Genomic DNA, 17,835 nt, shown 5'->3' with positions numbered 1-17,835 from the left:
GAGTGACAAACTTTTCACTCATACCTAGCATGAACAACTTCACTTTTTCTATGACCTACTGGCGTTAAGTTGTAATTTTTTTTGTAGGAAAAAATTTAGATTTATTTTGATTTGTGCTTATGTACCTGGGAACTGAGATTTAAACAAGAAAGTAAACTAACATTACAGTTTTGAGTAGTTGGATGGAAAGAAGTTAATAAACAAAAGGTTTTAAGTATTTTGGTTCCTTCAGTTTTTATCGATTTTTTCATTCTTCCTCTTTATCCCTCTTGATGTAGTATATGTACTATAAAAAAAGAATAAGCCTCAATCATGATAGTATAGTTATTGTTACTGTATTTTAAAAAAGCAAAGTCCTATTTTTTAAAAAACAAATACCAACACCTTCAGTATCTCTGTAACTAACAACTTGACTTTTTTTGTATAAAGGGGCTTTTTTGTAGATTGTTTTAAGAGCTTTTAGTTTGCTGAAGAACAATATCCCTTAATACTTCTTTTACCCCCCCCTTCTTCTTCCTAACCTCTCTCCATCTCTCATCTCCTCTCTCTTCAGCCACCACATTCCACACCCCCGCCTCCCCCCCTTTCACCCTGTCCTTCCCATTTCTGTTTCTTTTTCTTTCTGTGTAGGTTTAGTGAACGTTCAAGAAATACAACTGTCAGGTCTGGAGTCTGAAATGTTCCATCAATAGTACAGTAGGTTTTCCCCATTTTCAGTAGTTGCCTGGGGAGATTTGAGTTGCTCTATGCTGGGCTTATAGAATGTGGTCATGGGTTTTAATGATGGCTATGAAGAATTCTTCTCTCTCTCTCTCTTTTTTTCCCCCTTCTCTTTCACCTGATAGAGATCATGTGAAACTTTTACCTTTAGCAAGAGTGCTGTGATTTAAAAATCCTCTTTCCTCATGTTTTCCCATATTTCCAGTACCCATCTTTTGAAATGAAGTATTAGCCATTAAAAGACAGGAATGTAGAGAAAGTGAGTGAAAGATTCCACTTATAAGTATACTGACCTCTCTATCAGACATGCATGGATTATGTCTTGAGCATTAAGTACAACAATTTTCTAATCCTGGGATGACTCTCCCCTGACAGCTAGCTTGCCTTTCTCTCTCTGTTCCCACTCTCATCTCTACTCTCTCCCCTTGCCAGTTATTTGGAATTCCAGTTTATTTTAATATTGACCTGAATTAATCTAATTCAGAAGGTATAGATCCAGCAGGGAAAAAAAAATCACATTATATATGCTAGAACTATACATAAATGATTGAGAGCAACTGAATTTTTTTTTTAAATCCTGTTTGCGTTAGATCTGCAGTTCCTCTATTACTGTAATCATGTATCATTCAGGGATTGCTACTAGAGATTTTTAGTGCATTCTTTAGGACCAGACCATTTCTTCTGTCTTTCTTGTATTCTATTCATTGCTTTATTGTTTAGAGATCTGAATTCTAGTCTCAAATCATCTTTGGTTGGGGCACCTGGGTGGCTCAGTGGGTCAAATCATCTTTGGTTCTTTGGAGTTTGGAGAACTGGATTCCAGGCCCAACTCTCTTGGCTTCTAATTATTAAGTAGGTACTTACTTGATCAAGTTGTTTTAAGTTCTCTAGGCCTCATCTTCCTTCAGGTGTTACACTCTGGTTCAGTGATACAAAGTATCTAATCTTGGCAGGAGAGGTTAGGTTTGATGAGTAGAAGATGTCATTACCCTGTTTTCTAATGTGTAGAACTTCTGTGTGCTTGAGTAAGCTGAAAAAAATAGTTGGTGTGGACCAGTTAAGTCTGAAAAAGTTTAAGAAGTGTTTGTTAATAATAATGAGCTTTTGACATTTTTAAAAAATTTAGGTTGATGAAATCGTACCTATTTTCTCATGTAAAACCTAGTGGTAGTAGTCAATTTTTGGTTAGATGACCTTTTGCTTTCAAGTTCAATTCTTAAAAGTTGCTAATAAACATAGTGTGCACTGTCATTCTTTCATCCTGTAATTTTCGACCATGGTTGTCCCCTTTTCCTAAAACAATGATACAAAGCAGGAAAGCTTCAATAATCACAGAAACAAGAGAATGGGGGAACAGTATAGAGAATGAGAGCAGGGCAGGGGGAGGGAGAGGGGACAAAGAGAGAGAATGAACATGAAATAAATAACAGTGAATCTGCTCATTCTTTTTTAGGTATTTGTCTGGTCTTCAAAAGAAATCTTACTTTACTATTTCTTGGATTTTATAGAGGATAAAACATTGCCCAAGAATAGAGGGTATGGCATAAAATGAATGAATTTGTGACAGACAAAATTCTTTTGCCATATCAGTTTGTTTTTGTTTCCTGCATTACAAAAACCAAACCAAAACCAAAACCCCCAAAACAAAATCCCAGCCCCTCATCACTTGTTTTTCAATTTTAATTTAAAATATTTGAATCATATTATGGCACGTGTTTTTTCATGAGAAATATGTCTTTTAAAGTGCTAGGTAGGAGAAAATGGTAAAGACATTAGTATTAACTTATTATTTTTTGTTTTAAAAATACATTCACATATGATATTTGAAATGTCATACGTATTGCCAAAAAAGTTAATTTTTAGGTTTAACTAGCGATGCATTGCCATCATTCTACATGAATGACCACTAAGAATGCAGAGGGGTTAGAAACAAAAGCTACAAACCTATGAATTAGTGATAGTATACCTCAGAGTACCTATATGTTGTAATGAGTAGATTCTAATGAACTAAAGAAAAGAAAACAGAAAAACTAAAAAAATAAAAATTGAGTTCCTGACAATGGTAATATTCTGAATAACTTTTGCTTTTCTGATTTTTTTGGGGGGGTAGACTTTTTATAGGACTTCCCATGTTTTAAAAGAGGCAGTTCCAAGATGTGTGCATATACAGTCTTAGATATTCTGAATGATAAAAAGGCATTGTCTCAGTCCAGTTGGACTGTTATAACAAAATGCCAGAGACTGGGTAGCTTATAAAATAAAGAATAAAAATTCATTTCTTACAGTTCTGGGGGATAGAAGTCTGATGTGTGCCAGCATGGTTGGATGAGGGCTCTCTTCTGGGTCACAGACTTCTTGTATGACATAAGGGACTAGGGACCTCTTTCCTAAGAGCACTAATCACATGCATGAAGGCTCTATTCTCATGACCTAATCACTTCCCAATGGCCCCACCTACTAATATCTTCACCTTTGGGGATTAGGATTTCAGTGTATGAATTTTAGGGGAGACACAAACATTCAGACCATAGCAGGTGTATAGGAGGCTCAGAGAAAGAAATATTTGGCTTTGTGATTTAGATAGTCATGGTACAGTGTAATATTGTGAGGTAATACCATTTTTTCCTATACAGTACTTTAAAAGACTTATTTCCCATCTTCTGCTTTATTAAATATATCAAGGGCTTAGAAGCTGTATTACAAAGATAAATAAATTTTTTCCCTCTCTCTCTGCTTTCTTTTTTCATGGTTATTTAATAATGCCCAGGATTATGATATATAATATATGAGATATTATATGTATATATAATATATACATATCATATATTTCAATTTCTTTGTTATTTACTTTCATTTTTGACGATTACAGACTTGAGCATATATAAACCATAAAACCATAAACTACTGCAATAAAAATTGGGTAATGCCTGCTTATAGTTGTAACTCTGGAATTATAGAAACCATTTAAATTCTCAGTAGTGATGCCACATCATTTACTTGCAAGATCCACTATTTCCAGAGGAGTAGGGGCTTATGTAGATATCAAGAACTAATGGAATCAGAGGCTAAGTTTATTTGGTAGTGAAAGAATAACCCAAAGAAGGAAGTCGGACCCAAAAGAAAAGAACATAGTATGAAAGGAGTAAATTAAAGGAGGAGAGTTTGAAGAGTGATACAGAAATTGGAGAGCCCATTAAGCTTGGATTGATTACTCACATGGGTCTAGAATTTGGGGCATGGGTCTAGAATTTATTCTTTTTTATACTTTGTAGAAATCCGAAATTGCCCACTGTGAGTTGTCCTGTGTGGTTGTTATTCTACTTTTGAATGATGAAAACATGTTAGGAACATAATGTTCAAATAATTCATGTCATAACTACAGTCTGATGATGAAATTATTTTTCTTTTTGTGCATTGGTGCTCATAGAGGTGCATATTCATGTACTAACACACTACTGTGAATAATACTCTGCACAATGGCATTTTCCTCTGTCATTGTTCTTGCTAAATAAGTCTACACACGCTGGCACTACATTTGTAAAGAGTTAAAAAGTGTACAAAAAAGAGTACATCTGTAAAGAGTTAAAAAGTGATTGTGTCATATGACCACCGCAAATTCTGAGCATTGCTCACACTAACTAATGTGGGTTTTTATAGCACCAGAAAAAAAAATAATGAAATGTCATCAAGGTGATGGGTAGGAGTTTGTAGTAAATGAAAACATATTTATATATCTGAAATTTAATTATTATATAACTTTTTTTATTAAGGATTTTTCCATTCCAGTTATTCCAGCCAGGAGTCCAGCCTATGATGTCAAAGTTACTAATCTCTACTAGTGTTGTCTGTTAACATTTCAAAGATGGTCAGTGATGATTTTATTCTTCTCTTACTTTGCCTTTGTTTTAATTTAATTGTTTTAAATTAAAACAAGTTGTTTTACTTTGTTGTGATTCTCCTTGTGTGAAAGTCTTTCAGCTTCTTGTGCAGTGGTTAACAGCACACTTCATTTTGGAATAAGTTATTATTGTCCTCACTCAACTGGGCTTATCTTTGAGTGATCTTTTGAAGAAGTAGCCTTTCCAGCAAAGTCCCACTCTTAGCTTTCAATCTAAGTCTTTGTTAGCCCTCTGTTCTTTCTTATGACTCCCACAGCCTTGATTGGTTGGCTCTTCCATTTAAAGCCTGCCATCTGTCTCTATTTTCCCTTTATTTCTGCCTTTTTTTCTATGCTATTAATTTACCATTATTTCTTTTTTCTCCCAATTTTATTGACATATAATTTACATACAGCACTGTATAAGATAAGGTGAAAAACAAAATGATTTGACTTACTTATATTGTGAAATTCTGATGGATTAGCATCCATCATATGGTCATTTCTTTTCTGCTAGAAAATCTATGCATATCTATTGTACATGAAAAAAAAAAGCCTGTGGTATACTTAATAAAAAGTCTCCAGTACACGTTGGTAGCCCATGCTTTGTATGATAAGATGTGATAGGATGAAGAATCAGAATTAATGAACTTGCTTTTCTTTTCCTGTCTTATTTATCTTGATCATTTTGACTAAGTTGGCTTTTGTAACCAAAAGAAGGCTTAATTATATATGTATGTGTGTGTATATAACAAACCCATAAATCAATTATTGAATTAATATATTTCAGTAGTATGTTAGATATAAAAGAAGTCTAAAATATGATTCTTGTTTTGAATGAGCTTGTAATATAAACAAGTCAGGCAGTAAAAAAATGTTGAATTTTAAAGTATTTACTTCTGTTTCAACAAATATTTGATGCCTTATATAATGGTAGCTAACATATACTGAGTATTATCTATGAACCACATACTGTGCTAAAATTCTTCAAATATATTACATAATTTAATCCTTTACCTAATGTCTATGAGCTAGGTTTTCCTATTTTTACTGTTACTATTTTATGAAAATAAGGCACAGAGGTGTCAAAAGGTGTCAAATAACTTGCCCAGGATCATAGAGCTACTAGATGTTGAAGCAATAATGGCAGGCAAAATGACTGTTAAACACTGTGCTAGGGAGCCTCCGTATATTATGAATTTATATTATAAATTCATTTGAGATTTTTATAGAATAGAATAAATCATCTTGGTATAGTACTCACTACAGTATTGGAGTTCGTAATATAGTTTTTTCTTCAAAATGTAATCCAGGTCACATATACATATGCATGTGTATGTTACACTGTATTTCTATGCATATTTATATTTGCTCATTTTTTGGTGCTTTGGAGTTTCATTCAACAAATGTTTATTGAGCACTTACTGTACACCAGGCACCATGTGGATATTGAAGATACATCAATTAACAAAACAGAAATTCCTGCCAAAACAAATTCAAGGAGCTTACATTCTAGTGGAGGGAGAAAGACCATATTAAAAAAGTAAATCATTATATAGTAAGTCAGAGGATAAATGCTATGGAAAAAAATAAAACAAAGACAGAGAATAGGGAGATGTTGGAGATGTGTGCAGTCTTAAATAGGATGGTCAGGGAAAGTGTCTTTGGGGAGAAAATATTGCTCAAACACTTGTGATAACAGCAGGGGAACTATGCAGATACATGGAGAAGAGTGGTCTAGGCAGAGGAAGAGGCCAATACAAAAGACTCTGAGGTGGAAATGGTCAGGATGTTCAAGGAACAGAGATGAGACCAGAATGGCTGGAGACATGTGAATAGGAGATAGTAGGGAGATGAAATCAGAGAGGTAACAGGAACCATAGGAACTCATAGATCACGTGAGGATTTAAGCTTTCACTCTGTGTGAGTTGAAGAACGACTGGAACATTTTGAGCAGAGGCGTAATATGATCTGACTTAAGTTTTAAAAGGAACACTTTGGTTGTTGCTGGAAATAGACTGTAGAGGTGCATAGGAGTGGCAGCAGAGTGATCACTTAAAAACTGGAGGAGATTATGCTAAGTGAAATAAGTCAAGTAGAGAAAGTCAATTATCATATGGTTTCACTTATTTGTGGAACATAAGATAATAGCATGGAGGACATTAGGAGAAGGAAGGGAAAAATGAAAGGGGGGGAATCAGAGGGGGAGACGAACCATGAGAAACCGGGAAACAAACTGAGGGTTTTAGAGGGGAGGAGCGAAGGGGATGGGTTAGCTCGGTGATGGGTATTAAGGAGGGGATGGATTGCATGGAGCACTCAGTGTTATATGCAAACAATGAATCATGGAACACTACATCAAAAATTAATGTTGTACTGTATGGTGACTAACATAACATAAAAAAACAAGGTTTTTATAATAATCTAAACTAGAGTTATTGGTGGCTTGGAGTAGCAGTGGAGGTTATCAGAAGCAGTTGTAATCTGAATGTATTTTGAATGAGAACTAACAGGATTTTCTAACATATTATATTTGGAGAATGAAAGAAAGAAAGGAATCAAAGATGACTCCAGGATTCTGCCCTGAGAAGCTATAAAGATAAAGTTACCATTAAGTCAGACGAGAAAGTCTTTGGAAGGAACAGATTTGAGGAAATATCAGGAGCTCAGGTTTGGACGTATTAAAATTTGAGATACATGCTATGTATTCAAATAAAGATGTAGAATAGACAGGAAAGAGGAGTGAGATAAAAATTTACCACTCTGTGAGAGTGTATAAATATGAGCATTGTATATAGATCTCAGTCTGTTATTTGTTCTATTTGAAACACCGTTTTTCACATTCTTTGGTTAAGATGGACTGGGGGATGTATGGAATTGTTGACTCACTCACTGTATTATATACCTGAAACTAATATAATACTGTATGTTAATCATGCCGTAATAAAAATTTTTAAAAAGACTGAAAACTCATGAGCTAGTGGCCCAACCTAAGGTCTATATACTAATAAAGATAATCTCACACTTAAAAAAAGATTGTATGGAAAAAAATTTGTATTATGTTTAATTCTGAATGATGAAAATAAATTTATTCTGTTGTCAATCTTTTGGTTGGCCTGAAGTGTTATACTGTACTAAGTATAGTCACATCTAGTCAGGAGAGCAAAACCATGAAAAACAACTCAAATAAATGGAATTTAATTGAGGGGAATTTGTTACACAGGAATTGGAAGGCTGAAAAGGAAAAAAAGAGAGAGAGAGAGAGAGAGAAGAAGATGAGGTAACCAAGATTAATAACTGCAGGGAATAGTTCCCAGCCATAGAGCTGGTGGAACAAAATGGAGGGAATTGGGTTCCTTGAACGTAGGAACTTAGAAAAGCTTGCAACTGGGGCTTTGACCTGCTGGGAGAGGGTGTGCTGTGAGACTTGTACTCAGACTGCGGAGGGAGACATGGCATGGCTTATGCTCTAATCATGGAGAGCGTGTGGCCAGCTGGTATCTCTGAGGCAGCTGGCATTGGGAGGGCTAGAAGAAGCCATTGCTGGTGGGAATATAAAATGGTGCAGCCATAAGTGCATTTTGCTGTTGGAGGGATGCTGACAGGAGCTAGGAAAAGGAAATCTCTTTTCTCCTCATTCTACCTTCTAATTTCCCACTAGTCCCTCTTATTGGCAGAATCAAATAGGAAAGCCAGCTGGCAAGAGAGCCTGGGAAATATAGTGCCCCAGAATCACAGAGCAGAGAATTGAAGGGTTATGGGAGAGTCAAGAGACAATAAGTAAATAATTGCCACAGTACTGTGAATGTTGATATGAATAAAATTTTAACATCTCACTCCATTGAAACATTAAGCGGAGCAGTTTCCACTGTATGCCATAGTACTTTTTAGTTATTTGGTGATGATAAATGGACTGTTTGGTGTTGAAGGGGATACAAACTGATTAATTTTAAAACTAATTTTGTTTTCAAAATTTCTAAGCTATTTTCTCTCTCCATGTAAGAAATCGGTTTATTCATTCAGCAAATGTTTATTAAGCACTTGTCATGTGCCAGATACTATTCTTGCCCTTTAATTATATTAGTGAGTGCAACAAACAATTCCAGTTCTCATGGAACTTTTATTATAGATGAGACAGAAAACAGTAAGCAGAAGTAAGTAAATCATATAGTATATTAGAAGTTTGTAAGTGCTATAGAAAAAGAAAAAATATGGAGTAGGATAAGGTGAATTGATAGTGCAAGGAGGCAATTTTAAATAGGATGACCAGAGTAGGATGCATTGGGAATGTGACATTTGAACAAAGACCTGATGAAGAAGGTAAGGGAGTTAGCAGTAGCTGAAGAGAATGTTGTTTTCCATTTTTTATAATAGCCATGCTAATGGGTGTGGTGGTGTGTGTCATTGTGGTTTTGATTTTCATTTGCCTAGTGGTGGATGATATTGAACATAATTCCATACATTTATTGACCACGTGTGGATCTTGAGAGAAGTGTCTGTTTAAATCCTTTGCCCATTTTTGAATTGAATTGTTTGTTGAGTGGTAGCAGTTCTCTCTATATTCTTGATATTAATCTCTCATCAGAAAAATTTTTCTCCCATTATGTGATATTTTTTCCTCCCGTTCTATGGTTTGTCTTTTCACTGACCCGATAGTGTCCTTTAATGCACGTAAGTTTTTTTTAATTTGATAAAGTCCAACTTATCTATTTTTCTCTTGTTGCCTTGCTTTTACATTACTCCAAGAAATCATTGCAAATCCAATGTCATAAGATTTCCCCTGTCTTCTAAGGGTTTTATAGTTTTAGCTTTTACGTTTAGGTCTTTGATCCATTTTGAGTTAATTTTTTATGTATAGGGTAAGGTAAGGGTTCAACTCCAATGTTTTGTAGATAATCCAATTTTCTTAGCACCATTTGTTGAAAAGACATCTGTCCATTTTTTACCCAAGCTTTTTATAAATTTGGATATTGGGGAAAATAAGATTTATAGTTTTTAGTGATTGTCTAGTGTTCAGTACTCTTTTTGCTTTTTGCCAGCTATAATTTGTGAAACACAATAGAAGTGCTAATTAATTAAGGATTATTTTGTAGCCAATAGACAAAGAAGACTGTACTTGCTTTAGTACTTTCTAGGAAAGTTACTTTTATAGGTTACTATAGGTACCTATAAAAGTTATTTTTATAGGTACATAGGCGTTATATTTGTGTGTGTGTGTGTGTGAGCATATATATATATATGTATACATATAATTATATATATATTTTATGTATTTTATGTATATATATTATATATAAAATCTTGAAGTACTAGCAGTTTCTCTCTTCACTAATATTGGTGTTTAGTCCATTGGAAATGTTGGCCACTATGACTTTTCCATTTACACTTTTGTGGTTATAAGCTCCTTGTTAATCTCTCATTTTCATTTGGTAATGTGTCTAAGTGGAGGGTGAGATTGAAAGCTGTATATTTCAAGGTGATTTGTCACTAGGCCATTCTCTCTCTCTTCCTCTTGCCTTGTGCTGCAGTTACATATCACTGTTTGTGGTTTGGGAGCCAGTTCTTTTCTTAAAGGCCCCAAGGGAGAAAATATGGTCAGATTCTGTGTAATAACTGTGTGAGCGGCTTGGGCGCCCAGTGGCCTCATCGGGGATCTCAATAGAGAGTGCGCTGTCTCTTAACCTATTACGAATCTGGCATGGTGTAAGGGGAGAGTACATCTAGGACATTGCTCTTTCCTCTGCTCTTGTTTTCCTGAATATAGTTCTCATGCTGGGCCCAGTGAAAAACTGAAGGTTGATTAGCCTGATGGTGATAATTTCAGTAAAAAAGATAAAGTACTTCAAATAAGAATTTACTTCTGTTTCAGAAAGAAAGCAAAACCAAAAATCAGAACACACATAGGAGCAAAATATGTTTCAGCAAAATCCAAGCAACCTACCTTGAATCTAGTGTGAGGAGGTAAACTGCAGATTCAGATTTCCCTTCGTTTCTTATGACACTTGAATGAATAAACTTTACTTGGATGAACTAGTTATTGCCTCAAACTTCTGATTTCTGCACCATCTATATCATCAGTCATGTTCATAGGAGTTATTATTGTTAATTTTTGCTGACCCAGTGGGACCAACACACTTTGATGAAAACTTGAAGGTGTTTTAATGGTTTTATGCCCTGACACTTGCCCTGTGACTTTGTATTTGGGTTAGAAATTTGGTACCTGACATTATCTATTAGGTATGGAAAAGAGATGGAAGAACCAGGAAAAAGTTTGTAAATTGTGACACTGATGGGCATAAGAAATGCTTCATTGTTAAAGTCTGAGACTAAATTTGCCTAGTAAATTTGTATCCATCTCAGGGTAGAAATAAAATTATGATAGGCCACGGGTTATCAATTAATTTGTTCTCTGTGACAGCTTTTGGATAGTGAAAATGTGGGATTTGGACCTGGGTATAAATCTTTGTTCTGCCATTTATTTGCACTTTCTTAAGCCTTTCTCAGAATCAGTTTCTCATCAATAAATTGGGGCTAATGTTACTACACCTGTCATAGACTTGAAAGGATTAAATGAGATACCGTTTGTGTCTCTTTTTCTACTTGAAATAGTTCTTTATAGTATAAAAAGCATTCTGTATGTGTGATTTGATCTAATTGTATGTAGATAATTCTATAATTCACTCCCTTTTCAGGATGTCAGGATGCAAGAAGAATAGGAGTCCTTTCTAACCAGTCCCTAGCAGCTGATTAAACACTGTATGAGAGAACTGGGAAATATGAAAGATGGCAAATGAAATCCTGGCAGAGAGAGCAGTATAATCCCAAAGGACATTTTCAACAATAGCCTGGGCCCTCTGCCTAGTACTTAGAGGGGCCTATGGTAAGACACTCCTGCCTCTCACTGTACCATTTCCAGAATCTTATTTGTTAATACTTGGCTTTATTAATAAAGTCATGACCACTTGTTCGGCACTGCATATGGTTGGTTGTAATTTCCAGCTGCCCTTTGGGCTAAAGTGTAAACAGTGAGTAGATTGTTATGTTCTTCTCTTAAGCTTAAAGCTGTGATCTCATGTCTGTACCACATATGTCTGCAACCAGAAATATATCCTTTTCCTGATCTCATGGAAGAGAAGCAGCACTGTGTTTGAAAAGAATCTGAATTCATTAGTCTAAGGGCTTTTTGCTTTTCTTTTTACTGAAACCAAAGAACAAAATAAAGGATACAAAGTCATGAACATCATGAATAGGATGTCAGCATGACACCAAACAGCATAATATATTGTCAAGATGAACGTGGAATCTGGTGGCTGAAATTTCTATACATTTGGTGTTTTCGTAGAAGACAGAAATGTAGGCAATAATCCAACAATCCACAATCACAAAGAGAGCCTCAGTGCAGTGGATTTGAAATAAGCACAACAGTTTGTCTGAGTGACTGAGAAAATACCCATTGATAGAACTGGCTCCTAAACTCTGGCCCAGTTGCTAATATGCTGGGTTAATTACCATCTAGATTTTTTGCTTTAGTATGTTGATCAGGGATGCTGTTGGTGGTGGTGCGGGGGGTGGGGGAGGGTGGGGGGTGGGGTGTTGATTTTTTCCTTTAAAATCAGCTTCAAGTCTTTGATATTACAGATGTTTTGGCTGTTCACATGGTATGAATGCTAGATAAAACTTTAAAGTTCTAAGCTTTCTAGAAGAGGAAATTTATAATAACGATACCATTTTATACCGTATGAGCAAGATACTTTCAGCTCTTTTATGTGAATATTTGTTAGTTATTCTTTGTAGAAGTTTTATAGGGGTACTATACCCATTTTCAGATGAGGAAACTAAGTAAGCGTTTAAACAACTTGCCAAGATCATCAAATCTGGGTTTATACCCTGGGCTGACTCCGAAGTTTTGTTCCTCTTGCCATGTCACATTGCTCTGCCTCTTTCTAAGTGAATTCACAAGTGGTTTTCTAGCCTCTGAAATACACAGTAATTCTGAGTAATAATACTAATAATTAATTGTGCTAGCTTACATTTGTGGGGCGCTACCTTACATGTGTGTGGTACTTTTCAAATTGATATTATGATCATTATTTCATGTGTTCTTCCTGACTACCTTGTGAGGCAGTTGGGGTGAGTATTATTATCCCTATTTTACAGATGAGTAGAGTAACCCCAGAGAGGATAAGTGATTTTGCCTAATGTAAAATAATTTATTAGTGGTAGAACTAGAACAGGAGCTCAAGTCTTGTTACTTTCAATTTAGTGCTCCTGTGCAGTCTCTGGGTTTCCTAAGGGAGGACTGACTACAGAGTAGGTCAGCTTTGTTGGAGCATTGAGAAAAATTACCCTTGAGCTGGGCTAGCAGGTAGAAGGTTCTCCTTTCCCTGAAAATACACGTCTTTGGGTTACCCAGTTAAGTTTTAGAAAAACCTACCTAGCAAGTCCTGAAGCTTTTTACCAGGGAAATAATATTGGGATAGGGTTATTGTTGGTGTGTACTGAGTTTAGCTAATTCCTCCTGGAGTCTCTTAGGCCAGGGTCTTGGTCCAGAAGCTGTTAAAAATTCTCTAGCCCAACTGAAGTAGGGAGAATTTAGGGAGGGGGAAAAGTTAGGTTTGAAAATAAAATTTCCTTATAGTTAATTGCTTGGGTAATGTAATGTGCCAGTAGCATATGTTAGGTGTAGTTTCTGAGTATTGGTGGAAATTAAACAAACATGTAACAATTCCTTCGTACTATCAAGGAATGAATGTAGAAGTAAGCGAAGAGGCGGAGACTCACTGCCGGGAAGCTGACTTTTAATAACTGAATAGTCCTTCAAAATAAAGTCTGAATTGGTGCCATCAGAATTATTAGGTGGGCCTAGGATAGTATTAAGTGGAAGTGCAATTCTTAGCTCTGCCACTTACTATCTGTAAAATCATAGGTGATTTATTTAACCATCTTGAATCTCTGTTTCCCCATCAGTGATGTGGTCAGTGACCTCATTTACTTAAAAACCTTTACTGAGGATGAAGCATGCTGGATGCCTAGGCTGTAACATGGTCCCTCTAGGTGCTAAAAGTGTCCCTTAGCCTGGGACGTCTACAGTTTAAGCCTTTTCTGTAGTAGTGGAGCCATAGAGTATCAGAGGTAGAAGAAATCTTGCAGGTATTTTAGTTTGGACTTAAAATGTTAGCTTATGAGGGCAGGGATTTTATTTTATTCACTTCTTTACCCCCAGAATTTAGAACAGTGCCAGGCCTATAACATATATTCTGAATGAATTAATAAAAGAAGAATGGTGAGAAAAATAATACTTGGGTTAAGTGGTGCCTTCCTTATCTGGAACCACGTGTTTACATGTTAGACTGGCAATGTGATAAGGCCTATGGACGTCTCTACGACTAGAGATGTCCACAGGAATATCCTCTGTGGGTATTATCACTGTGGCTACCTCTGCAGTAAAATGTCTGACTTACCATTCCTTGCATATGAATGTTGAAAGAGTTTTATGTGTTAGTTCTGAGATAAGGGTAGATTTGCACATTGATCTCTGTTTCCTTTACTTTGGGGCATAGAGTTCTGCAGCCCTTACCTACTCTAGATAGACTTGCCTGCTTTTTAATTTTCTTCCATTAGCTTCCCTATACTCCCCACATGCATACAGCACATCACACAATGCTTCTACATAATCATTTTATCGTTTCATTTCTTCTGGAGAACTTTGCTGTGCTATATGGGAAACTTGTTTATTTTCAGGGTTCTTGAGTTTCTTTGGTTTTCCTTTGGTGTTTCCCTGAAGAGAGTCATGGGGCTTGCTTTTCCTGTGTCTGTGACACCACTGTGGTGGTACTATGTTACAGAGAATTCATGTATATTACACTGTCAAGAGCCAAGGAGGGAGGAGTGAAGTCAGGGCACATGGAGAAAGAAAGCTACCAGAGGGCTTTTGCCCATTACTTCTTATTTTATGTTCAAATGGGGACATGTGACAATTGCTTAAAAGAACAAAGAGAGGTGAGACCTGTCATCTTATGCTTCAGTCATTGTCTGTTGTTTTTTTTTTTTTTAAGATTTTATTTATTTATTTGAAAGAGCAAGTAAGAAAGCATGAGAGGGTAGCCGAGGGAGAAGCAGACTCCCAGCAGAGCTGGGAGCCTGATGCAGGACTCCATCCCAGGACTCCAGGATCATGACCTGAGCTGAAGACAGTTGCTTAACTGACTGAGCCACCCAGGTGCCCAGTCATTGTCTGTTTTGAAAGCACTGGTACTATTTTTCTCTCTGATATGAGTGAGGCTCTTTCCATTTTCCTTAAGAGAAAACCAAATGATACAAAGAAAGGAGCTTTGTTTTGGAGGACCTGGATTTTAGTCCTGGCTTTGCCACTTCTTAGCTAAATAACTGTGAAAAGTTATCTTCTCTGAGCCCAATTTCTGTAAGCAAATTTTGTAGAGATGACAATACCACTGACTGTACCAAGTTATTACATGAATTAAAAGAAATATTGCACAGGAAAGGTTTCACAAATTGTAAATTATAAATCATATACACACCTACATCACTTGGTTTGACTTTCCATCATCTCTAAATTATCAAGAATTTCTCGTTACCTTTTTAAAGTAGAAATATGTCTTGTATTTTTCTCCCTGACTTTTGCCAACAGCTTAATGAAGTTCAAAAGATTTGGAAATCAACATTCTCTTTTCCAATTTTTCCTTGGGATCTTCACCAGACCATTTTCCTGACACTCTAAACAGCTGTTGTGTGTCAGTCCAGAGGTGGTTGCATTTCACTGGATCAAGATTACATGATGCTGGTATAGAGTTGCAGGATTTTTGCTAACAATGGTTGCTCACTCTGGAGATATGCTATATAATTTGGTGTATTAATGAGAGGAAGTCGGTACAGATGCTTTATAAATCACAGAAACTTTGTACAAAAATGACACAATCTATTTTTTTTTTTTTAAAGAAAAATACCTCTCAATTTTCTTTTCTTCTTGTTTTCCCAATAGCTTGTATCTGCTGCTCAGGTTTTCTACTAAATGTAGACAGACTCTTCTTTCCACAGCTCCTCCAAAACAGTGTTTACAGCAGAAATAGTGTGTGAGTTTTTAGTTTTTTAAGGTGTAAGAGTTCTTTAATCTTAGAACATTTATCCAATACAGGTAGTAAAGTAAAGTAATCAAGGAAAGTCTGACTCTGGAATGAAACTGATTGGGTTTGGATCCTGACTGCCACTTATTAGCTATGTGGCCTTGGACAAGGCGTTTAACTTTTTGTTCTTCAGTTTCCTCTGTAAAATGGGTATAACAATGGTACTACGGCACTGGTTGTTATGAGAATCTTTCTCTCCGTGTGTGTGTGTGTGTGTGTGTGTGTGTGTGTGTGTGTAGTGTTAGCTGTTATTGTTATTACTGAAAACTTCCTATTATTAAAGTATGCTGGAGGCAATCAATACATTATGAAGCCCTAGTACGTTCTTAGGATTCTGCCAATTATTTTGGAGAGTACAAATTGTATGATATGATTCTTGTCCTCCTCTAGAGGCTTAGTTGAGAGTAATGTAAGGTATATTTGGATGGTACAAACTGCCTGAAGAACCTGCTACAGGGCACTTACATGGATTGACTGACTGGGGACTAGAACATAAGCAGAACAGGGAACTGACAAATACAAATTTGTTTTGACCCAGGTAAATGAATGCTATGCAGATCATTGCAATAAGAAAGCAACAGTGGACTGTTATGCTCCTGAAAGTCTTCTGGAGGTGATAAGGTATTAGCTGAGCCTTGAAGGTGGATTCTGGAAATAGAGAGATAGGGAAGGGTGTTGTGACAGGGAAGGAGTAGGGAAAAGAATGGGAATATAATGTGCACATCATGTTATAGGAGAGGTACAGTCAGACAGGTGAGGTGAGAGTTTAAGCTCTGGTCCTGCTCTGTTTTTTTTTTTTTTTAAAGATTTTATTTATTTATTTGAGAGAGAGAGAGCATGAGGCGGGGAGGGTCAGAGGGAGAAGTGGGCTTCCTGCTAAGCAGGGAGCTTGTTGTGGGGCTTGATGCAGGGGTCGATGTGGGGCTCAATGCAGGGCTTGATGTGGGGCTCGATCCTAATATCCCTGGGATCATGACCTGAGCTGAAAGCAGATGCTTAATGACTGAGCCACCCAAGTGCCCCATCTGATGCTGCCTTTTACTGATTTTATGACCTTAGGTAAGTTACTTAATTTCCCAGAGCCTCAGTTTTCTCTACTGTAAAATGGGGACAATGTTATTTACTTTTATAGGTTATTGTGAGTCTTAAACTAACTCATGTAAAACAGCTAGCATGGTTCTTGGCACATAATTCGTATTCAGTGAGTTATATCATGGGGAATAGAATGTAAAAATTGAAAGCATGGGATTTTAAAGTCAGGGTAGGTTCAAGTCTTCTCTAGCATTTACTAGCATTATAAACAAGTTACTCTAAGCTTCATTTAGCTCATCTGAAAACAGGAATGAATCAGTAGCTTCACTGAGGAGTTGGGATTTAATGAGGTCCTGTGGAGCATCAGTAATGAACATGGCACATAGTGTGTACTCAATACACATTAGCCATTGTTACTTTTATTTGTACAGCATCTCTCTCCTTCCTTCTAGATATTTCTTTTGTGATTATTCATATTCTTTCATCTTTTCTTCCCCCTCTCTCTTCATTTACCTTCTTTCAACAGCATTTATCAGTGGCAGTCTGAGACTGAAAACAGAGACTTGAAAGAATGTGGAGGTAGAAAGGAGCTGGTCAGCACCAGTCAGCACCACATGTCCAGCAGAGCACCAAGGACAAGATAAGAAAAGGGCAGTTAAACACACATAAATACGAAGGACAGGAGCATAAACATATATACAACCTTCTGAAAGACTCATCCTTCTTAAGGCCACTAAAGATTTTTTCTTAGGGAAATTCAGATCATGTTACTCCTGTGGTTAAATTCCTTCAATAATTTACTATTTCCCTGACGATAAAAATCCAAACTACTTTGATTTGCATTTGAAATCATTTCCAGTCTGTCGTCAGCCTGTCTTACTGGACTTTTTTTCTGTTCCTTTCCACCATGCATTCCTATTTCAACCATTTTGAAGTCTTTGAATGTGACCATACTCTGTTATATCTTCTTGCCTTTGCATATCCTGGAATGGCCACTAGACATTTCCAGCAGATGAACTTTTACTTCTTCAAGACCCAGGTAAATGGGACATCTTCTGTGATGCC

At 36.4% G+C, this 17,835-nt stretch overlaps 1 protein-coding gene across 22 annotated transcripts in view; it reads left to right on the top strand.

Annotated features, from left to right (window-relative positions):
* SOX6 (SRY-box transcription factor 6) overlaps positions 1-17,835 on the top strand; it is a 686,491-nt gene that overhangs the window by 288,371 nt on the left and 380,285 nt on the right. Inside the window, exon 1 of one of the 22 annotated variants that reach the window (XM_082747257.1) lies at positions 11,290-11,477. The exons of 20 other annotated variants lie outside the window; for them this stretch is intronic. Coding sequence is in view for 1 of the 2 variants with exons in the window: in XM_082747267.1 (XP_082603393.1) it covers positions 16,281-16,351 (71 nt within the window). In the remaining variant the exon portion in view is untranslated. Of the gene's footprint in view, positions 1-11,289; positions 11,478-16,276; positions 16,352-17,835 lie in introns of those variants that run through there. One more of the 22 variants, XM_082747267.1, reaches the window with a different exon arrangement.

Source organism: Mustela nivalis (genome assembly GCF_964662115.1).
Source record: "Mustela nivalis genome assembly, chromosome: 9".
In the NCBI taxonomy this organism is placed as follows: Eukaryota; Metazoa; Chordata; class Mammalia; order Carnivora; family Mustelidae; genus Mustela; species Mustela nivalis.
The sequence above is the reverse complement of the archived record's forward strand: the minus strand, read 5'-3'. Positions and strand labels throughout refer to the sequence as shown.